Source organism: Miniopterus schreibersii (genome assembly GCF_964146895.1).
Source record: "Miniopterus schreibersii genome assembly, chromosome: 1".
In the NCBI taxonomy this organism is placed as follows: Eukaryota; Metazoa; Chordata; class Mammalia; order Chiroptera; family Miniopteridae; genus Miniopterus; species Miniopterus schreibersii.
The window spans coordinates 159,455,414-159,479,833 of record NC_138101.1 but is presented as its reverse complement, the minus strand read 5'-3'; the positions used below and the strand labels follow the sequence as shown (position 1 = coordinate 159,479,833).

Here is a 24,420-nt window from a genome sequence, read left to right as displayed (position 1 = left end):
TTAACCTCTCTGACTCTGCCATTCTTCGGCTCCCAACGGAAACCCTACGTGTCTGCTACTTCTTGCTCACAGACGTGCTGTCAGTTCTAACTGCCACTCACGCGCTCAGTAAACACCAATTTGGCGCCTGTACCTCTACTGTGTTGGGCACTAGTGACGTAGAAGTGAACCTGGCCTCTATGTTGCACTATTAACACTGACTCCTTGAGGTCAGGCCCCATCAAGGCTTCAGAACAATTTGGGGATACAGTGGGCAGCAGGGTGGGTGCCACATAGCAGGAGCCTGGCGGGAGTGGCCCCAGCAAACCAGTGAAGCAGGCAGATGGCAGTAGTGGACTCTGGCATCAAACTTGGGTCCAGCACCACCAGTGGCCACCCCCGACCCCCGGGGCGGATTGACCTGGCTTCTAGCTGAACACTGCCAAGCCTCCCTTAGTGCTGCTCACTCCTGCTTCTTACCTCTCCACACTCTTCCCACCCACTTTACAACCTTCCACACACCCTCAGCCTATTTGGAAGGCAGGTATCTGATCCAGTCACCAACCCTTAGTTGAACTTACTCAAAATGAAAAGATGATTATCTGAGGGAAATCCAAAGAAACAGCTTTCTTATTGGTGCAGTTTCATAAATTGCACCAATAAGACGAAGGAAGAAATGTTTTGAGCATGGACCCTAATGTCACATATAATGTAGCGCATTACTCTTCGCAGGACGAGACGTTGAATAACGTGGACTAGAACACCAGCTACATCACCTGCTTTTTTCCATTTTCAGAAAGGAAAAGCTGCTTCCTCCAAAGGAAGCGCTTAGCATCAGAAAGGATGGTTTACACAGATACCATTTCACTTGTGAAAGGTGCTTTCACCCTGAGGACGGGTGAGTCACCTAAGGGAACGAAATACTCTGATCTGCCCACTGGAGAAACTTCAAGCAGGCATGGCAGTTTTCATGTAGACATCCCATGTCACAGAATGTCAGTGTCTCAGCCCTGACAATGAAAGGGCGACTTCACTTAGCCAAACACCTGGGCCCCACAGGGAAAGGGCCCTCTTGGCCCCTGGGCCAGCTCCTCGGAATGTCCTCACTTGGCAGAATCTCACAGGGAGCTGGGGACACATGCCTGCATGTGTATCAGATTCACAGGTTCATGACTTTGGGAGTTAGAAGAAATCTTAAAGATCGCTAATCTCAAATCTCCAATGTTCCAGATGATAAAACCAGCGCCTAGAAAGGGACATGCTATGCCAAAGTCATGCCTCCAACCAGAACCCCAGACCCCTGGCTCCCTTCTCTCCCACTGACCTTAGACAAAGGCAGCGAGAATAAAGGGTAAGAGAAGCCCAAGAGGGGTTTTCCTCTTCTTTTCTTTTTCTGAAGACACCTACTTTACCAAACCAAACAGAAGGATGACCAAAAACCCCATACTTACAGCCAAGTCAAACTGATTAACGACAACTGGATCTGGCTGGTGTCTGTGGTACCTGAAAACACTAAATCGCAAAACCCTGAGCTTCAACTCCACTGCGAGAGGCAAAGTGACCCTCCAACTTCTCAGGGAAGCAAAAGCTCTTGTTGCACAATTTCTCCTTGGCACCCAAACCCGAGCGACTACACATTTAAAATAACATCCCATTCCACACATCTGATTCGAGACTAGGTAATGAGCCGACTGGAGAGAGAAAAGCAGGCGGCATTATACGTGGGGACCAGTAGAAAGACGGCAGCGTGGTTAGGGGTCTGTGTGCTTCTGACCTGCCCTGGCAGGAAGCAGGGGGAGGATATTTACACTTGCTAAGCCAGGCTCCGGCATTTTAAAGAATGCCATGGGTGGAGGGTTAAGGTTCCTGGAGGCACACATTCTGCACGGGTGCTGATGACCCACTGCCAGGTCATCTGTGTGCTCCCTGCTCCCAATGCTCCTCCCCCAGCTTCCCGGCCTTTCTTCGTTACAGTGAAGGAGTGGCAGCTGGGATTTAGTGGCAGCTTGGGCACACCCTCCTGGTTAAAAGAAAAAAACACACTAAGAAGCGTAAAACTTAGAGCAAATGGCAGCTATGAGGGCAGCTGTCTGAAGCATTTAGGGAATTAAATATTCATCTGTTTTTCTATTTGACAGGCTTCTTAATCATTCCTTAAACAGGAACTCTATTCGGTACACGGTATGGTGTGCCACAGTGAAACGGCCTTTACCATCTTCCTATTAGTAAGTTAGAAACAAATCTTATGGGAACTGAAAGACAAGCACAGTTCGGCAATTTGAAGGGCAAAGGTTCATTTCTGTCCTTCGTGCATTGCTACTGATTCCCGGGGTGCTCTGGGGAGGTGAGGCTTCATCTTTCCCACAGGACAACCACCCTGCATCCCCTGTCTGATGTTCTGCACGGGCCTATCTTTCAGGTCATCACATGAGCTCATTTGCTGCAGGGAACAGCAGAGAGGGCTTGACATTGCCAGGAGGATCTGAAAAGAAGATGAGATCTTAATGACGACAGGTAGGATTTAAAGCCGAGGAGGAGGCAGAGAAGAAAGGTTTCCAGGAATTTCTAAAGAATTGTTTCTTTCGTTTTACTCCCTTGATCCATCTAAATATAGTCTGTATTTAATAATCGGAAAATGGCAAAGTTTAACTGAAAAAATAATACAAGCAACCAACAATGATGTCACTACTTTCAATTCTCTTATTGTCTTTCCACCTCCTCCTGCCCCAAACTCGCACACACGCACTGTAGACACATCAAGGTATTTCTTCCCAGGGTGGTGCCACAGATTAGTTTCTCCACAAAGGACTTGAATATCGTTCCTGGGGTGAGAGCAGAGGTAAGAGTGGAAAGAGCAGGGGGCGTCTGGGTTTGCTTACTGGCCGGGTCACCTCGGGGAAGTTGCTTAACCTCCTTTTGCCAGTGTCCGGTCTGTGAAATGGGGCTGACAAGCACAGAGTGGTTGTGTGGACAGAATGAGTAATATACACGGAACACTTGGAACAGGCTCTGGATAAGCTGAACAGTTAGAAATGGAAGCTTTATGCTAAGCAAAATAAGCCAGTCAGAGAAAGACAAGTATCACATGATCTCACTTGTATGTGGAATCTAATGAACAAAAGAAACTGAAGAAAAAATAGATCTAGAGACATGGAAACATGGAACAGACTGACGAATCTCAGAGGGAAGCGGGAAGGCGGCAGGAAGAGATTAACCAAGGAACTTATATACATAGATGCATAAGCCATGGATACAGACCAAAGTGCGGTGCAGCCCTGGTGGGGGTGGGGGGCAGGGGTGCAAGCAAGGTGGAGGGGTCAGTGGGGGGGAAGGGGGATATCTGTAATACTTTCAATAATAAAGATACATTTTTAAAAATGTAAGCTTTATTAATTTCTAATACCATGAACTATGATGGTAATTAAGGTGAGCCACCACCAGGATTCTAGGGCCATTAGCTTTAATTTTTTCATTTTCAACCTACATTATTGTCTTCAAATAGGCAGGGTTTTTGTTTTGGGTTTTTTTTTTTTTTTGCTTTTTTTTAAGACTCCATTTAAACAGCTAAGAAATTGCTGACTAGGGCACCTGTCCCGGGCGTTGGCCCACAAGCTGCCAGCTGCTGCTGGGCTGTGTTCTCTCCTTTGCTTCTGCGTGGCTCGGCCTGTTGACCAGTGTCTCTACGTGATTAAACTGGCTTCGTGCAGTGAAAGGAAAGTGAGGGGTCTAGTGGCCTATCCTCTGGAGTGAGTGGGGGAAAAGACCTATTACTCCAGGTCTTGCTCAGCAACAAAGCAGACTGTCGCACCTCCATGAAAGCAAACATCCGTAAATAAAGTGTTAACCCTCCAACGCCTTTCCCGCCTGCATTTCCCGGTTTACACAGAACTGGTGGCTGGCCTCCCACAACAATCTCCTTTAGCGGGTTGGAGGGGCACTGGGCTCTCTGCCTGTGGTCTACTGTCCAGGCCATGGCTGTTTTCCCATAGGGTCAGCTGCCTCCTGCCTGGTTGGTCCCCGCTTAGGGAAGACTGGGTTTGTGGTCTTATCACCAACCTACAAATGCTACATTCCAGCTCCTGCAATCCCCTCCTCACCATGCCCCTGCCTCCCACAACCCGTCCATGGCCTTTCACACAAACAGGAACTTCTTATAAACATGGAAGTTTCAAAAACTTGATGCTCCACTTTAAACATTTAGTCAACTATAAACAGAATGCATATCATAGGACAGGTTAATTTTTTTTTAAATTAAAGTGATTTTCCCACAATTTCCCATTCCCTTCTCCTCCCACCTTCTCTCTTGATCCAGATCTACTAATAAGGGCAGGACCCTCTACAAGCCCCTCAAAAATCAACCCACAGGAGCACACAGTTTAAGTAAACACAGGGTGTTTGCTACCCAAACATAGTGCCAAGAGATGCCCCATAGCCAACCCCTTCTGTATTTCTGCCCCTAAGCTTCTCATGTACAGAATTTGGGGAGACCTCCCACTATCTGGAAGGTTAGTAGAGACCAAGGCTGTTGGCTCTCCGTGATGAATATCTCTACTAGTAAGGGACTCAGTGACTTAAATCATGTGACCAAATTAGAAGTTAAACTCCATTAGATATCACTAGATAGGTCTCAGGAGAGCAGCGCTTAAATCCTATACCTTTTCTCTTTGCAACAGGTATTATAGGGATTACTAAGGCCTCAGCCCAGCCACCTACCTTGATGGTCTTCACCAGGTTGGCGGTGCTGTTAGCGACTTCCTTGGCTGACTGGACGAAGTGCCTCTTGGCCACTGGGTTGGCTGTCTTGGATGAAGCGATGCGGCAGGCATTGCACAAGGCCGAGGTGTGCTTGGCGACAATCGTGGCGGCTGACAGAACCTATAAAGCATGGAGCTGGGTTGGGGGCAGCCCATGCCTCAGTGCAGAGGATCCAGTTCAGAGGAGTCCACCCTGGTCCCAAGCCCTGGATTCCTCTTCAACTCACACATCCAGGGCCTATGTAATTACAACACATGTGTCTACTTCTACCATCCCTAAAGTCACCCCAAGAAAGGAGAGGGCAAGAATTATTCAGCAAGAGAGAGCACATAAAGATAAGGAAAGTAGGAGCTGATGCAGGGGTGGGAGTGGGCGGGCTCCGGCAGTCTTAAAGGAGAGCAGTCGGCTGGCCTGTAGAACCCCCAGGGGGAAGTATTTGGTCCAGGGTATAGGCCAGCACTGCCCAAAAGAAATATCGTGTGAGCCCCATATGTGGTTTTCGAGCAGCCATGTTAAAATAAGTAGAGAAACAAAAGAAATTAATTTAAATAATATATTTTATTAAATTTGAAATATCAAAAATATTTTCATTTCACCATGTAATCAATTTGATATTATTAATGAGATTTTACAATCTTTTCTTATCACATCAAGTCTTCAAAGTCCAGTGTGTATTTGAGACCCACATCCCATCAAAATCTAGACGAGCTACATTTCAAGTGCAGCTAGTAGCTACCACATCGGAGAGTCCAGGTCTCGGTAAGTAAAATAAACATCAAGGTGCAATAGCTCCTGCCTCATGTAGGCACCTTATTAAGTGGTCTGGCTCAGGAATCTTCCTGGCTCTACCCCCCTACCCCACCACAAAACCAACCTGCTGTCCTAAATCCACATATCTACTTTGCTGAGGCTGGTAACACCCCTTTGGCTGTAACTGGACAGGTTAGGAATCTCAGGTGCACTGATGCCTCACAAGCCAGCTCTGAGGCCAGCTCTTGGTCCAGATCTTCCTGGTATTGCCTCCTTCACTTGGGTCCTTCTCCTGCCTCAAAAATGCTGGTCCCCGGGTTCAGGACAAAAGGCCACTCACAGGCTGCCTCTGATACCCCAGAGGCCAGTTCCTGTGCCTTTCAGCATATACTGCTCTAATAAGTGTGTGGGAATCCATGCCACTCAAGTAGTAGAAGTGTCATGAAATGTCACGCACTGTCTAGTCCTAAAAATGACTGTGGCTCCTTTATACCCTGTGGATTATGACCCAACTCTGCGACCTGGCTCAGCGCCACTATCTCTGTGATGTGACCCCCGGCAGCCCCTCAGGAAATTCACCACACCTTCCTCTGTGCATCCTTGGCACTGTCATCATAGCCCAATCACTGCATTTTCCAAACTTTATCCAACAGACTAAGAGCCAAGGGCGTCAGGGACCGGGTCAGACTCACACTGACCCATAGTGTTGAGCACAGAACAAGGCCTCAACGTGTGTCCCTGAACTGAATGGAAACATGAGACTCCTGACGGATCTCATGGTGATGACTTTACTCCTATAGCCTTCCACGTCCCACTTCAAAGCACCTACACGTTTCCACTTTCACCACACTTTGTAATAAGCCTCCAAGTCACTATCTACATTTAGCTGGCCTTGCAAGCTCTGTAAGAGCAGTATTCTTTGCTAATTTCTCCCACGCTCCCACGACCCACCTACGAGAGCTTAAGGCCTCACAGGCCTCACATCCTCGCCCCGTGGTTACCTGTGATGGGCTGCTGCCAGGGTCCACCAGGTTCTGGCATGCCATCTGGATAGCCTGGTTGGCCCTGGCGAACTGGATGGGATCCACGAGGCCCTGGTGGCCTGCCTGGCTGTTTGGATCAGAGATGCCAACAAGGTATGCAGCCTGGAAAGGAAGAAGGAAAACCACAACTCAGGCTCTGTGCTCCCAGGTGGGCCCATGGGGAACGAAGGCTCCCACAATGTCCCCTCAGCAGCCATGCTTAGGAGCTCCTTAGTGCAAGCTGGTCAGGGTAACCTTGTCAATGTGGCTTTAGGAATGGACAGGTAAACATCAGCTCAGGCCAGCAGGAGTTCGCTGCAGGCTTCTGGGAACAAAGTCTCCCTGCTCTTAAGAAAGCCTGAAGAAGCCCTTCTGTGGGGCGTGAACAAGGAGAGATGCAGCCCTGACCGGCAGGCACCTTGTGACCATGAGGGAGGGCACCCCGCCTCAGCATGGAGCTGACCCTCTGGTTGGCAGATGGCAGAGGCAGAAAAAAGTGGGTGCAGACTGATCGTAGGGAGCTGCTGGGTCAGCCAACCCTGGAGCAAGCCCTTCATGAGGGTTTCTCATCTCCTGGCCTAACGCACCCTTATTTTTCAGGCCAGTATTTCCAATAGCAAGTAAGAAAGAGTAGCATGGCTCAGGGGGGAAAAAAGGTAAGACTTGGTCTCTAAGAGGACAAGAGGCTACAAGAGAAGGTCTTTTCTTTAAAGCCTCTGGATGTGTTAGACTAATAACGGGGAGAAAATAAACCTGTGAGCAGGAATTTTACCTTATGTCATTTCCCCTGAGATTTGAGGGGCAGGATAAAGGTAGATACTTTCATCCCCAAACTAGGGATGTTTTTCTTTGGTTTAGTGAAATCTTCTAGGCTCAAGGCGCTTGTCAAATGATAAATCCTTTAAGGTAAATGCTGACATTTTGAAGCTTCAGTCATGTGAGCCCGGGGATGACTGGAAATGCACAGGCCAGTTGGAGGGCAAGAAACGTGCCCGAGCGCGTCTCTGCATGACGGCATCTGATTTCTTCTCCCTCTGATGTGAAAAGGCTCATGACTAAGATTTTTGCAATTCTAAAACCTCAGAGAGAATCTGAATTATGTAATGCCTGTTTTCCCCCCCTAAGTATCTCATCTGTAACACTAATCTTAAAAAAAGAAAAGAAAAAAATGCAAGCTAGGCTCTGAACCCCACGCTGGGTCTGCAGTGTGCCGTGTACCCTGCTGTCCTCCGCAGGCCGCTCTGCGCCCCGGAGGCGGGGTGGCGGAGGAGGGGGGCAACTGCCTGACGTTTTGTCTAAGGGTCCCGCCAGTACAGGAGCCACCACCCTTTCCACGGTTTCTGCGGTACTAGCTGAATGAGAGCTGGAGCTCCTCCCTGCCTCCCGCAGGGACCTGGTGCTCCCACAGTCAGGCACAGGACACAGGGTACACTGCAGGGTGAGGGGACCAACCAGTCCCTTACCTGAGCCGCTGCTTCTGTCAGCCCGCAGAGAGCCTTGGACGCAACACCCACACACTCCCCAAAGGCAGGAAGGTCCCCGGTCTTGGCGTTCTGCGAAATCCCTGCCATCGACTCGCCCAGAACCTGCAAAAGAAACAACCAGCGATATTCTCTGACCAGCATTCCTTCAAGGCACGGGGTAACGGGAACTACATGTCTAACTTTAACCTTCAAGGACACTTAATTTACAACATTGGCCATTATTTCCCTTTATTTGCATTAAGAAGAGATTCAAGAGAATTATATTGTTTCTGTTCCATAAAGAGAAATGAATGATAAAAGTATAAACTTTTCACCCAAAAGTTATCTATATCTCAAGGAGAAACAGTAAATATACTCAGGTCAATACAGTAAAATCTGTACAGGGTATCCCATGGGTGAATGGTCTGAGCTGAGAACTCTCAGGTCCCGGAACATAAAAATCAGTCACATCCACTGAGCTGTAGATGAAGTCATATCCAGAAAGCAGAAAATGCACTCCTCCTGGTAGCATTCATTTACCTAGTTATAGTAAAATTTAAATTTCTTTATGAAGTATATATAGATAGTTAATCTAAACACTAATAATAAGAGGGTTTCCTAAATACTGTAAGTATTTGCCCATATTTTGAAAATCATTGGTATATTTTCTTCAGAGGTCTTTAAAATAGCAGCTAAAAGGGATTTTGGTATTCAGAATCCAACCCAGAGACATCAAGCCCCATGCTCAAGGTCACAGAGAAGGTCATGGGCAGAGGCAGGGCGCCTGCCTCCTCTCTGGTGTTCTGTCTTCTAGGGGCCGCACAAGGCCCCAGGAGGGCTGGTTCTACTTTCCAGGATAACAGATGGTAGAACAAAGGCTGTTCAATACAACCCTTTGGAGAAGCAATGGGATTGCTAAGTCTAGAACGCAACACAGAGCTCTTCATTTGTCAATAAGCCGTCTTTGCTGGGTGAAGGGAAAAGAAACTCCTTAAAACTGCTTACATATACAAAATAATCCAGTTTACTTAAGGACTTGCAAAGGAAAGAAGTTAGGAGGTATTTTTATATGCAGTATTTCCTCCCCCTAACTCTGTATCCCTCTTTGGCTCTAAGTATGTGAAACATATGCATCTTTCCTCGCCCAGTGCAATGCAGGCTCTCCTGACATCACCAATACAGACATCTCCCCGAGGTTAATGTAAAATGCTGTAAACAAGCACACGCTCGTGTTCCACGTACAAAGCCAGACAGCAACTGCTCAATATTCATTCATCTCACTCAAATTTCATTTTAACCTGATTTTGACATTCTCAAAAACATTGATATTATTATCATGGATCAGCGTTTCTCAACTTTTTAAAAATTATTATTACTACACTAATGTATTTTTATAACATTTCCCCTATAACGTCCACCCACATCAAATTAAATATTAAAAAATAAGATTTTGTTGAATGAGGTTAAGATTGGGAGTGACACAAATGATTTTATTATCTTAGATTTTTCTACCCACACTCAACCCCCGCCCCGCCCATTTTTCACTGTCTTTGAGAATGCATGCCACAGAGGGATGGCAAGGAGAACACAGAAGAGGGACTCATATAAGCCAAGGTCACTGAAGGGCTTTCCCCAAGAGGTCAGTCTAGGTGGAAAAAATACATGGTTCCATTCACAGTAAGACCCATCTGTGATATGGTGTAAGCAGTGGCTCTCAAAGTGTGGCTCCTGGACCACGTGGGCAGGACCTGGAAACTTGTCAAAAATGCACAACCTCAGTCCCACCTCAGATCTACTGAATCAGAAACTCAGGGGTGGGGCCCTACAACCTGTTTTTAACAAGAAAGACCCAAGGTGATTCTGGTGCACGGTCACATTTTGAGAAGCGCTTGAGCCCAGGGCTCCACAACAAGGCTTCATGATCCGAGCAGCAACACAGAGTAGCCACAGGCGGACGCACAGAAAGCACATCTGGACTTTTCCCCGCGCCGAGGAGGAATGGTAAGAGCACAGGCAGACTTACCTTGGAGTTTTCCATCACGCTCTCAATGCAGTCAAAGTAAGAGAGGTCACTAACAGGTTCATTAGGATTGTCCAACATCCCCTTGACCGTCTACAGAAGGAGAACACAACTTAAAAAGCAAGCAAGTGTTACAGGACAAGAAAAATATCAACGTAACATGCCAACAATCAACTTCCCTCTGTGTACAGGATCTGGTCATGATCACTCATTGACCCAGATTACTGAAAGGTATTTAGATCAAAGTATCCATGATATCAGATTTCCTGCTAAACACACACCACTGAATTGTGGGGGCAGGGGTTGTCTCAGGTTATTTTTGACGGAGAGTAGGATCTCTTGTTTTCAGTTTTGAAGGAGAAGCACGGTATCTACAAAGGGAGTTTTTTTTCCTTAAAGAAACCTGAAAGTTAATGCAAGGCAACATATTCATGGTAAATTAGCACAACTTCTTTGCTGGATAATTCCAAGGAGTTTAAATTTTAAGACATATTAATTCATTTCCTCATGATTAATAGGGCCTGTAGTTTTCAATTCTGGAAGCTTTAAATGGTAGGCATGAAATAAGGTGGCCCCCCCCAAACTGTTCACTGGGATGGTTTATTTATTTTTATTTACATTTAAACACTACAGACAATGTTCACTCTTGCTTCGGTTGCCATCAAGGACCTGCCTCTTCTGTCTTTGTTTCCGCTTCATTGAAAGTGATCACTAGCTTTTGTGTTGTAATGACCTTCAGGGGTGGGAAGTCTGGGGATACAGCCATTCAACCTCCTCCCCATAATGTGCACGAGGACTCAGCAGCTTTTGGGGCACAGCCAACAGAAAGACAGGGTCATTTGAGTTGCAAAAGGTTGGACGGAAGTAATGGTGGAAACTGCTGAGTTGCTCAGCTAAAGATCTGAGGGAAAGAAGGAGCACAAAGGAGTCCATTTCATTGAAGAATCTCCCTCTACTCCCTGCATAATCAAAATTGTTTTAGTAACAGTAATTCTGAAATAGTCATAATTTCAGCAACCATGGACAGAGTATTTGCACCTTAGGCTAAAAGAGCTCATTTAGATCAGCAGCCTACATATTGCTATTTGCAGATGTGAACAGACCAGATCAGGGCAGTAATTCACCTGATGCAGGAAACACTCTCCACTGTTTTCAGGATGTTTCAGTCCTGTATTAACGAGCCACTTCTCACTTCTAGCTGTACACAACGGTCTATTGCCATCATCAGACTGAATCTCACTCAAACCCCCCTACTGGCATGGTAGGGGTTCCCGCCATGCCAGACCCATGTTAATCATCCAGAAAACTCAAGGTACATTGGGTACAACCAACCCACAACCACTGAGACATCCATCTGGCTGTTTCAATATAATCTTGAATTGGTTAAGACTGCTCTACATACAAGTAGGCACATTGATTTTATGTTTACCCACTTACATTCTATGGGCATAAATGAATTTTAAATTATAAATAAACCATAAGTATGAATATGAATGGAAAAGCACCTATATTGTGTTCTGGGCCAATAGGGGCCCCAAGGGAGCCTTGATCGTATGGCAAGGAGTGCCACTTTTGGGTTTCCCCTTATGTGCCCCCTAATGTCTCAAAGTAAAATCCATGGGGAAATCATGTTTACTCAGAAAGTGCATCTACCCCAGCTTCTCCCAAATGCCTCAGAATAACCTCTCCCAAACTTTTCAGGTAGAGACTGCTCATCTTCAGCCTACACCCGATCCCACAGGCCTCTTCCTATTTGAAATAAAGAACCCTTTAACAAAGTAACTCTCATCCTAGTGGAGAAGGGGGAAGCAGTGATGATAATCCCACCAAATCTAATCTTTCTGTCATTCCTTCCCACTTGGATGGAACTTTGGCCCTGATAGTCTCCCAGGAAGATAAAAGACAAGGACAGAAGAGTCCATAGGCAAAGGACAGACAGACATACTCTTGGAAGCTCAGTAGCCTGTCTAGGGACCCACCTCGAGCTCCCGCAAGGCGTTGTCACACTCCTTCTGGCCGGGCGCTTGCTGGGTGCACAGAGTGATGAGTTGATTGATGCTCTCTGTCACAGCTCTGCACCAGAACAGAAAACGTGGGTGCTCTTGTTTTAAAAGATCAACAATAATTTCCCCAACAACGCTTTGCAGGTTCATTAGAAATACAACTAATTCACTGTACAGCTCGGGGTCCCCAGGGGAACTCTCGCGCAAAGCTCTAAACAACCAAAAACAAACCACTCCCAGCGAAGACAGAATGAGCCTCCTTACTTTGCTTCTGATTGTTCATCTGATTTACCCTTACAGGCTACTAGGAGTTCTCTTGAGGAAGTGTGACTATCTTAGAATATATGCATAAGAATTCACAACAATGTTACAAGTAGCAAAGAGATCATAGTAATGCTGTTTTCAAAATCCTTCATTAGCAGCCCATAAAGAGTAAGATTATTAGAACAAGGCTATTTTGGGTAGCCTTTGTATAGTTTGGAATATCTTGTATATTTTTAGATACAGTGACATACAGTAAACTGTGTCTGTAATTTTAAAATCCCTACTTTCACCTGGCGGGGTGTGGCTCAGCAGTTGAAGCATCGACCTATGATCCAGGAGACCATGGTTCGAGTCCCAGTCAGGGCACATGCCCGGGTTTCAGGCTCGAGCCCCCGTCGGGAGCGTGCAGGAGGCAGCCGATCAATGATGACTCTCATCATTGATGTTTCTATCTCTCTCTCTCCCTCTCCCTCTCTGTCTCCCTCCCTCTCTCTGAGATCAATAAAGATACATTTTAAAAATAAAATAAAATCCCTACTTTCCATTAAATTCTACATGATTGACCAGTTCCTAGAAGCTACTCCAAAAGTATTCTTTAAAATAGCTATTTTCTTTGTTAATATTAATAGGAATTCATTAGGGACCCTTGTATGATTGATTTTACATGTTTCTATTCTTAGAATTTAAAAGGCAGCCCAGATTATGTTTTTTCAATGGCGGGAAGTCAAATTATCCTTTCTTCGTTGAATTGTTTTTGTGAATTTATTGACAATCCAATTGGCTATATTTGTATAGGTCTACTTCTGGACTTTATTCTATTTCACTGATCTGTGTGTCTAACCCTTCGCCAATACCACACCACTTTGATTACTATAACTTTATACTAATTCTTAAAATTGATTATCTTTGTGTTTTAGAAATGAAAAAACACACACAGAGATAATTCCCTAAGGGGATGCTACCAGTAAGGAGCAGACACAAGACTTAAATCCATGCCCACCTGACTCATAAACACTTTTCTACAGGGTCATAACAGGTCTACATTTCTGGCAGGGCCCTGAAATCTATTCACAGTTACTAACCACTGCAGCTAACAGACAACTTAAAACAAAAACAAAATAGGCACATATTGCTGTTAATTATTAACACTGCATAATACAAAAGATATCTCATTTTATTAGTTAAATTTGCTTTGCAGCTTCCCACAGAATATCAAATTAGATGGAAATGATGTTGGAATGTACCAAGGTAATCAGCTTAATTGTTTGATGAAGAGATGCTGCTTTGAATTTTAAAATTTAGCCAGGGTGATGGGAAGAAAATCATTCCTGAAATCTAAAAAGAATCCCCGAACAGATTTTGCAACACTGACTCTAGTGATTCATTTATTTGGGGGAAAGGTGCATAAGGTGTCACTGGGAAGCACTGTGCGCTCCATGGTGCACAGCAAAACAAGAACCACTGAGGTGGCAAGACAGTCCCTAGTTCGGATGACCTTGGAGGTGCATCATGAGTATTCCCCAGAAGTGTCCCCCCGAGAGCCCGACACCGCGTTCCGCGTGGTTGCCTTCAAGATGCACTGCAGAGCGGACAGGCTGGCGATGTTGACATGACCATGTCCTGGACTGTGATGGCATGATCATTTAGAGAATATGGCACAAGCTTTCCAGTTAGCTTATTTCTTTCAGTGTTTCCTGTTTATCTGCATTTTTAAAAAACCTAGTTTTTATGTGAAGATTTTTCCATTAAAAACTAAGGATTTATAATTGGTGAATCCAAAGAATATATTACTGTTCACTTTCCTATTCTTTTAACTATTCTGCAGATGTAAAAAATTTTCAAATGAAAACTTGGGTTAAAAAAATACACCCAATAGACTAAGAACTTGTGGTTAAAAAATTCGTGAACGTGCCTGCACAGCACTGCGGTCTGAACGAGCCGCAGGAGCAATGGCGATCCATGACTAAGGAGCACTGTTAAGTATCGTTAGACTGGGTTACACAGCCAGATCATAAACTAACTGGCCCCGAGGCAAATGGGTATACAGACCATATACTGACAATGAAAAATAACATTTTTATGCTTCAAACTACAGTGGTTATTTACAAGAGCAAAAGATTGGCGACAACACAAATACACCATGATGAAGGACTGGCTAAATAAATGTATTGTCCACAACAGAATCCTGGGTGCCCATTAAAAGTCATAGTGCACAGGGTGGGGCAAAAGTAGGTTTACAGTTATGAGTATCTGAAAGTTTATTCTTGCATTATTATTAATTATTGTATTATTTTCCATATGGACAACTGGAAGCCTATTTTGCTCCACCCTGTATAATAGCATGTTCCTAATGTCATAAAAGAATATTCATAATACACAACTAAGTAAAGTAAAATTTATAAGACAGTATAAATGGTAAGAGCCCGCAACTGTATAATACGTAAAAATGTTAACAGTGATTTTATATTTTTATAAAAAATCTAAAAAATGATAAATCAACTAATTTATATTATCATTAAAATTTTGGCCAAAATTAGCAGCATCTGTTCTATATAAATCCCAATAGGCCTGAACTGTTGTTATTTTTTCCCCACATTTTTTTAAATGATCAAAGCTATACAACTTTATTTTTTAAAATACAAAGTAGTTAAATGATCATAATTCCACCATCTAGAGATAGCATCTTCTTGTGTTTTATTTTTTATCTAAGCATATCTTGCCAGGCTCGGTTTTTAAAACATTGGGATCTACAACCTCAGGAGTTAAAAAGGGGCTTTCTAACCTACAAATCATTTAGTGTTTAGACGTACTGAATTGAATTAACTGAAGTTTGGGAGCTCTGCTGGAAAATTTTAGCTAGATATGGAACTGGGCCAAGAGAGAAGAAAATCAACCAATTTGTGCTTTTGATTATGTATTAAGCATTAATTATCCAATAAGGAGCTTGGAGGGAAAAAAGCAGCATCAGACATTTTCCTTCCTCAAGGGAAGAGGTGCTTAGGGAGGGAGTAACCAGCAAACCGAAATCCACCTGCCATATCTCCTGGGTCCTGCTGTGCACAAGGCTCAGGATTTAAAAATAATACAGTTGAAGTCTCTCTAGGACAGCAAGGTGCTTGGGATCTAGTTGAAGAGGCAAGACAATGACGAGACAAGACACAAAACAGGAGATGGGGATATGACACCAGACAGGCTGCAATGGGTCCTGAACCTCTGGGAGGCCAGATACATGCAGGACTCACAGGGAGCATGAAAGAAAATTAAGGCCTTAACTGAGGGCAGGGGTTCTGCATGGAAGGCAAGGCTCGGTGTGGACTGGAGTCAGGCCTCAGTGTAATCCTGATTTGGATAAAGAGAAGAGAACATTCTAGAGGAGACTAACAAACAGAAGGCCCACTTGACATGTCTCTCTTTTATAGCATGAGAGTGCTACTGGCTGGCCCCTCCTTCTCAGTGTCTGGATACAGGAGGAAGCCTGTTCGGCACGAAGCTGAAGCCTGATGGTAGACAGGGAAGAGGGGCCCCCTGCAAGGTCCTAGAGAGTGCCCTCAGGGACCTGAAAGAGAACCCAGCCTGGGATGGGCCCCATGCTGAGCTGTATTGTGAAGTTTTTCAGGCTCAGGAGTCCTGGCCAGGGTTACTACGGTGTGAGCAGCAGCTGAGGGGAGGTGCTCAGAGGAGGAACAAGCCTCTGTTTGGCAACTGCAAACTGGTTTTCCATTTCCTTGACTAAGTCCTGGGAGCACGAGAGCAGACCCTGGTCAGGGAACACGCTGATGAACAACTGATGAAGGGTCTCAAGTCATCAGAAAAGAGCCAGAGCCCAGCAGTGACACAGGAAGATGAAGCAGCCAGGCACTCAACAGAAAATGACTTCCTCCCTCCTCGGTGTCAAATACCAAGGGACCAGGTCCCTCTATGGTGCCTGGGCTCAGAGGCAGAATAAAGAGCAGAGGAAAAAGACATTCCATCTGCTACTTCTCCAGAAGCAAACCTCTTTTCCCAAAGCAGGAAGGAACGCGGAGACCACCAAGTACAAGGGGTTCAAGTTTGCTGACTCAGGAGCAGGGCAGGGCCAACCTGATCCAGGCCTGGGTCCCTATAGTGGCATCCTTAGGGCCTTTGGGGACATCCAGATGAAGGGATTGGCCATCTCAAAGGCCAGGAAGGCAGTGGACTGAAGACGAGGGCCACAGTGATCAGATCCCTGCTGCTTAACTGCAAGTGCACCTGTGCACAGCACTCCTGCGAGGCCTGGATGTCTCATGCTCCTTGCATATGCCACCTGCCCAAAACTACCAGGGCCATCCCTGTCTTACTCACAGTGAGTGCCCAGTGCCAGCCCTATCCCATATCAGGCACGTGGTAAAAATTTGTGCAGTGAGCAAATGAAATCAGAAAATGAATACACCCCAACCTGGGAGAGCTTTACCTCCCAAGAGGCCGGCGGATGCCTGACTCACCTGATGTGCCAGGAGCTTGGCTGGGAAACCACCCCGCGAAGCTGGGCTTGCCAACATGTGCCAAGAAACCAGGAGGAATGTGCCAGCATCTTCTGGCAACAGTTCCATGCCGAGACAATTATTCCACATGATGATTTTTAAGTGTTTACTTGGCTATAAAACCATTAGGCTGGGAACTCCCTGTCAACTGCTGAAAGCCAGGACAGAGGCAAAGAAAGCTTTTTCACCTAAAAGTCTCCTGGTCCTTTCCTCAGTGTCACCACCAGGGGGCCTTCAGATCCCCCCAGAGCTGTGCAACCAGCGGCACTCCTCCCCGGGGTCTGTGTTTCCTTCCCTATCTGGCTTCCAAAGGCCAGTCCTCACTCTCCCCTTCTTCCCACAATTGAAGGGAGTGAACAACACATTGTAAGCTGAAAATTGTAATTCTGAAACGATGCAAATATTGAAAATAGTGAAAAACATCTGAGACCAGATACCTGGAAATGTCAGTTGCCTTATCCAAAGGCTCTTTGCAGGAAAATAAAGGAGTAATCAAGGGAGGGTTTTATATCAGAAACAGCTGTTCAACACAACACATGTCACCCCCACACCCAGCCCACATCCACCCAGGGAGGGCACTCACTTACAGGTACAATCACAACACATAGCATAAGATGGAAGTTAGGAGTGGTCAGAATCTTTTTCCAATCTCCTAGTGGCTCTATTGTTTGAAGCTAAAGTATATATTTGGGAATAAGTGAAGACACTCAAGGGCTTTCAGAGGAACTTCCCTGATATGTCTAATCCAGCCCCCTCGGCCGCGCCTCCCTCCAAAATAACACTACAAGCCATGAGGGGACCAGAGACAGGTTGTCACCACTGGTGCCATGATATCATATGTACTGAGAACTGAGAGGGCTTCAGGATGTGTGCACATCCCCATTTTGCAGATGGGACAGTTTAGGCAGGTTGAGGGGCCAGAGCAGTGTAACCTAGTTAGTCAAGCATTAAAGTAAAGCCTGGACTAGAATTCACGTCTCTCGACTCTGACAACTTAAAAAACAGCCAATGAGCTCTCAGGAGAGAGAGACGTAGAAAAACAAATGAGTAAACTAATAAAACCAAGTTTAAAAATGTAGAATTTAAGCTATGCTTTTTAAAAATCAGTAATCTGCCCATTTTGAAAGTTTCCAATTATGCTTTATATCCTAATTGTTTTGCATTTAATCTCTGACTGCCGCCAGCTTTCCTGTACATAAAGGATGCCAAGTAAGGCTAAGAAAACCTGCCCATACCACCACAGAAACAGAAAACGCCCCACCCATTCGGGGCGGGAGAGTAAACCTCGGTGAGGATTTCCCTGGGTGGTCCCTACAGGTTCTCTGCACACTAGCATTCACCCAATTGCCACAGTGGCCCTGGGGCAGAACCTGTATTACCCACTCCCTTGGGTGGAAACAACAGGAAAGAAGAACAATGACATCATCCAAAACTCAGATCCATGTTTTAATATATTTCCAAGAACAATGTACTCCCACGGCCACCCCGTTCATCCTAAACAATCATTCGGCATGGGACAAACTGAACAGGTTTCAATCCATCTAATTAACATTGCTGCTAGGCAGGTAGGTAAGTGCTCAAGAAATGAGGAACAGCTAGTTGAGTTTCATTTTCTTTTTTTATACTTTCCAGTATTTTCTGATTTGCTTTTCAACAAGCATATATCACTTTCAAAATCTGAAAGATACGACACTATTTTAAAAATTCTGCTTAAGCTATAATATTTATAAATCATTGAGGGTCTTAAGTCTAACAAGTCCAATGGAAAGGCTATAGGAGAAGACAGACATCTGTAGTAGGGAAAGCACATGAAAATAAGCCAGTTTAATAAAATCCAGAGTCTCCATCACTCAACTCCACCTCTGACAACATAAGGACAGCACCGATTCTTTGCTCAGCAAATGCAGCAGGACGTCAGCATATCTCTCAAACACTGACACTGTTTATCAACACGTGAAAGCCCATTTTGTTCCACTCTTACCTTGCAGCTGCGGCGAGGAGATTTTTCGCATTGGGGGCTCCTGGATCCACAGAGAGGGACTTGGCAGCTAACAACAGCTTGCTGGATGCCATAGAGATATTCTTGAGGTTCCCGATTACCTGGATCTGGTCTTCTTTGGTCTGGAAGGTCAAAAGGGGCCAGAGCAATTAGGGACTCTCCATTTCTCCCAGGAAGCATTCAGAGAGCTAGGAGCAGCATCGTGCAATAGAAGCAAGTTATCTACACAGATTGAATTAAGATCAATTAGTTTGCAGATGCCTAACTTGTTGGGACACTGGCTGGTGTCTATCCTCCAGACAGATACCCAGACCAAGAGTCACAAAACAGGACAGAAATTCATCCCCAACTGGGTCAGCCAAGAGCTGAGCTATCTCACAAGCAGAGGCATTAAAAGGAGAGGGAGGGAGAGGAGAGAGAGCACGAACACTAGTGCACAGCCAGGCCACGGTCCCAGCGTCTTGCTCAACAATGCTGGAGTTGTCAAGGCGCTTGTACATCTCAGCCTGGCACAGGCGGCCAGCACTGTCTCAACATTCAGAGCTGACTGCATCCAGGAAGTTCCTGCCTCAAGAGGGGGCACATTCCTCGCCCTTTGTAGATAACAGAGCAAGAAATACCCTGGGTAGATCTTTTAGGGAGTTCATAGGAGCTCAGGAAAAAATCGCTCTGCAAGCTGACACCAGACCGGTCATGCTCCCTTGTTCTAAACAAGGTGTTAATCTGTTCATCTGAAGGAGGTGATTTTTAATCCTTTGATTCAGTATTAGATACAGTCCCTTTAGATGGGCCTGCTGAACCACAAAAACATGATTTTTTACTATATTATTCCATATTCGAAGTGTTGGATGCAGAGCTATACTAATCTCAGCTAAACATTTTCCCTCCTCTTACCAGGCTCCCTCCAAAAAATGCAAGTAAAACGATGGATTTTGCTGGAGGACCATGGGAAAAGTTCTCCATCTCCAAGAATCACTTCACACAGACTGATAGCATCTTGGGGAATGCCACTCCTGTGTGGTCACCCAGCTTCCTAAGCGGCAAAGAGAATGCAGTGGGGCAGCCTGTGTACAGGCTCCCCATTCCTATTTGCCCAGTCAGCCTCAAAGGTGGCCTGTCCATCAGAGTGGTTAGGCGAGGATAAGTTCTGGACAGCCACCCCACACGCACCTGAGCTTGGCCTGCCATCTCAATGCCAGCGTCGAGGAATTCATCGAAATCGTCACTGAACTTGCCGGAGGCTGCAGCCAGCTCTCCACTCTGGCCGCGGGTGGCATGGACCACTTCCCCAGCAGACTGGTTCAAGTCAGCTGCTGCTTGGTTCAGTTCGCTCTGGGCTTCCTGGAACGGCTTCGTGCTTGGAGGTAACTGTGGGGAACAAAAGGCACAGCCCATGAGTTTACTTTGCATGTGAGGGACAGAGGAAGGCATTGTGGAGGAAGACAGGTTCTCCAGGGATGCATTTCTCAGCCCATCGAGACTAAGGGCTCTGTGTGGTCTGAGCCCATGTTAAGTTTGACCTTCAACATATATACATTCACTCACTCAAATCTGGTGAGCACCTATTCAGTGCTAGGCACCGTGGATCTAAAAATGGTAAGGACAGCCATCCTCAGGTGCCATGGTCTCCGAAGCAGCACAGCCAGGATTCACACCTGGGCAACCTGACTCCAGGATTCACTCTCTGAACCATAACTCTATGTTGTCTCCCTTAGATGGAAGCTCACAAAGTTTTAGCTCTCAAACTAAAAAGCTGATGCTATTAACCTTCCCATCCTATTCTTCCAAATTAACAGTCATCCATTTTTATTACTGGCCTTAGCTAATATAGCTTCTCTAATGAAAAGAATTGTCACCAGGAGAACTATAACTGTATATGAAAAGTTCCAGCCCAGCCAGTGTTTCTCAGTGGTTGAACGGCGTCCCGTGCGCCAAGAGGTTGCTGGTTCAATTCCCGGTTAGGGCATATGCTCGTGTTTCAGGCTTGATCCCCAGTAGGGGGCGTGCAAGAGGCAGCAAATTGATTCTCTCTCATCGGATGATTCTATCTCTCTCTCCCTCTCCCTTCCTTTCTTTCTAAAATCAATAAAAACATATTTTTTTAAAAAGTACAGTTCTGGAGAGGTAGGCTAGATGCTAGCAGTCACACCACATGTATTGCTTGCAGATTTGGCATGTGCTGGGCACCAGACCGAAAAGACAAACAGGCACAAGCCTCCCTGAAGGGGTTCACACAACAGGGAAGGGATGAGATCCCAGGTGAAATCCCTCAGACTACACTCTCCTTTAATGAGTCTTGGACACCTGTCCCTCCATTGCCTGATCGTCACTGTCCAAGGTGCCCTGATATGAAGTCTTGTCATCACAGACTCCCCCCTTTCCTGTCTCACTGGCAAGACCCAAGAGAAAACAGCAACATGGGCTCAAAGAAAAAGTGAACTTTAAAAGCTCCCCCTGGAAACTTCGCCGATCACAAGGCCAAACAAGGAAAAGGCACAGTGGCAGGAAAAACAGACTCCTAAGGGAGAGGTTGGCACTCAGAGCCCATGGAGGGAAGAAGACACCACTCACACCTGAGAGGGCCCCATTCCCCAAGCCCCTTCCCAATCCCAAGCCTCTCACCGAGTCCACAAGCAGCTTCTTGCTGGACTCGCCGATGCTCTTCAAGGCCACATCCACATCCTTCTGCCCCGGGAGGCAGTTCACGCAGTTATTCAGTGAGTGCGAGACGGCTTTGGCCACCTGAATACATGGGGGGAGAAAAGCTCCGTGAGAAACTGGCTTTCTGTGCAGATGTGTTCGCACACGTGTTGGGAATGAGCAGTGACAGTGTGCAGAGCTGAAAAAAGATGGGGAAATATCCGCCAGCATCTACCCAACACTGTTTACTATTGAATCTCCTCTGAGCCTCACTGCGGTTAACATCCTGCCTTGGCAAAGGTTCTGACACACTGAGACAGTACACCCTACCTTTCCTCCAAGTCAGGCTAAGTTGTGACTCTGTGATTCAAACTCAGAGCTCGCCAATGTTATGTCAGGTTCTAAAACAAAGATATCTAATAGCAGGAGAAACAGAAATAGGTCCCTTGTCAGGACGCGCCCTGCAGAGAGCACTGAGGGGGAAGCAGGCCTTGAGTTCTCTGGATCACAGTGAGCTGGGCCTGCAGTGGATTTCTGCTCAGCAACCCTCTGGGCCATCAGCCCCAGACCTCACTGCCCAAGGGCGGGTAGAACACTGTGAGCACTGCCAGACCAACCTGAAGGTGCCCACAGGATGCCTTTTAAGCATGTGGGAGGGCTCCCTGTTTGTACTCTTTGGTATCGTCAGTTAAAGGGTAAGGTCTTAAGAAGCTGGTTATGTCATCCCTTTTCACCTAAAGCATCTCCTTCCTAGCTCCTGGCCTAGAACTTCACCCAGATGGTCTCTAGCCAACTAGTTTCATTAGGTAGTTGAAGACTCCTCCTAAGAGGCTATAGAGAGTCAGTGTAAGACTGAGTGGCTAGACCAAGTATATGTAACTACCTTACCTCCCAGGCTAGGAAGAGGAATATACCTGAGCATGTGCAGGCCCAAAACAAACAGGTTGTGTCCTGCTGCCTCCTAAAGCTCCAAGAACAGATTTCAACAAAGTCCCCCATACAAGTAGGTATGACATATGCATGGCCAGCCCTGTTATGGCACTTTGGGATTCCTGAAAACACCCACTGAGTAAAAGTGTTCACACCAGTAGGAAAGTGTCCAGGAGAGAGCCTGCCAACACATCCACTTTAATGATGCCCATGGTTGCCAGCTCCGGGCCTCACCTGGGCTAGCCTCTGCTGACTCTCCGCATCTCCAGGAGCAATCAGGGCCTGCTTGGCTTCCTGGATGAGCATGGCTGAGCCCTCCATCACATCGCGAGCAGAGTCTAGCATGGCGTGCGCAGCTGCGGGGTCACTCGTCGATGCAGCCACGCCACGGGCAGCCTGGGCCAATGTCTTCAGAGCTTGGGCTGTCTCTCTAGCAGCCACCCCTGTGGATAAAAGCCATCAGACTATGCGATTCCATCTAAAGTCATAGTTGGGAGTATACCTCTAGACTAGAGCCTCCTAGAAAGAAGAGAACCCTCTGACAGTGTCTGGCACACCTGAGGTCCAAATTTCTTATTATAAAATTTGAATGGCTGTGCTTTTCAAGGTTGCCCACAGCACTGGCTCTGGGCCAATCCAGGAGAGATTTCCAACAAATTCCATGCTAAAAACTATTTTCCTCTGGTTCCCCTCACTCCCTCTGCCCCACTGTCCCTGGACCTAAAACACCGAGGGCATGGGAACACACACAGACAACTCATTCAAACTCACTTTTCTTCTCCGTTGTTTCTATCGGGGCATAAACTTATATATGATACATGAACAAGTCTCTGTGGGCAGCTCAGTGAAGTTTTACACGTGTGCACATCCACTACATCTATCATCCAGCTGGAGACAGAATATTCCCATCGCTTTTACCCTTTCCCAGTCAACGTCCTCTCACACTAGAAGTTATCACTATTTTATCTTCTATTACCTTTGACTAGTTTTACCTGTTCTTAAACCCTATTAGATGGAAACACACAGTATTTATTCTCTTGTGTCTGGTTGGTTTCTCTGACTACAGTGCTGTGAGATTCACGCCTAGCAGCTCATTCCTTTTTCTTGACATGCAGTATGCCATTATGTGAAGACAAACAGATTTGTTTATCCATTATTTTGTTGATGGACATTTGGACTGTTTCCTGTTTGGGCTATTATAAATAAAGCTACCAAGAAAGTTCTTGTATACACATTTAAGTTGACATATGAAATCATTTTTTAAAAATATAAGCTTAGGAGCACAATTGCTGGGTCATAGAGTAAGTGTATATTTAGCTGTAGAGGTACTACGTAGCTTTTTTCAGAATGGTTTTACCATGATGCACTCCACCAATGTGAAAGTTCCAGTTGCTCTACATCCTAGCCAACACCTGCTAGTGTCAGATTTTCTACTTAAGCCATTCTGGTGGGTGTGTAAGTACGTCTCACTGAGGTTTAATTTTCATATCCCTAGTGAGTAATGATGTTGCGCACTTTTTCGCTTAATGGCCAGTGGGATCTCCTCTTTTGTGAAGTGCCTATTCCTCTTTAAATTCACTTCTAAATATGACGGGATTTTGTGATAAACTATGAGTATAAACTGGTCCTTAAAAACTCTAGCACCATCTCCTGTAGAATGAACGTGAGCCTTCCTACACGGCATCTAGTACTTTGCACACCCAAGGAAAGAACGCAGGCTGGAAATGCCAGAGCATGTAACAAAGAAACCCAAGAATCCTGAGAACCGCAGAACAGCCAACCTTAGAGCTCATCTCACTGAACCACTTCACAGATGAGGCCCAGTGCTTGTCCACGAACACCCTTTTAGAGGCAGCACCAGAGCTAGATCTAAGGGTTTCTTACTTCTGGGCCAGACTCTCTGCACAGTGCTCTCTGGGATAGAGAGCTATGAGGGATCTTGTTAAAACATATAACATCTGCATGAAAAATACGCAAATTAATTTTTCTAAAGGCTTCAGCTGGGTGGTCTCCGGGGGCCACTGAGTGGGGCCTTGAACAGCCATTGCTTCAGCTGAGTGGACACAGATGCAGCAGGTGGTCCTCTTCTTACT

General features: G+C 45.9%; 1 protein-coding gene across 2 annotated transcripts in view; it reads right to left on the bottom strand.

Moving 5' to 3' along the window:
• TLN2 (talin 2) overlaps positions 1-24,420 on the bottom strand; it is a 392,818-nt gene that overhangs the window by 76,214 nt on the left and 292,184 nt on the right. For both annotated transcript variants that reach the window (XM_081132101.1, XM_081132102.1), the window contains exons 29-37: positions 22,562-22,770; positions 21,380-21,499; positions 19,928-20,125; positions 18,740-18,879; positions 11,969-12,062; positions 9,993-10,082; positions 7,970-8,092; positions 6,486-6,629; positions 4,693-4,854 (exon numbers count right to left, since the gene is read on the bottom strand). In XM_081132101.1, the coding sequence (XP_080988227.1) occupies positions 4,693-4,854; positions 6,486-6,629; positions 7,970-8,092; positions 9,993-10,082; positions 11,969-12,062; positions 18,740-18,879; positions 19,928-20,125; positions 21,380-21,499; positions 22,562-22,770 (1,280 nt within the window). The remainder of the gene's footprint in view (positions 1-4,692; positions 4,855-6,485; positions 6,630-7,969; positions 8,093-9,992; positions 10,083-11,968; positions 12,063-18,739; positions 18,880-19,927; positions 20,126-21,379; positions 21,500-22,561; positions 22,771-24,420) is intronic.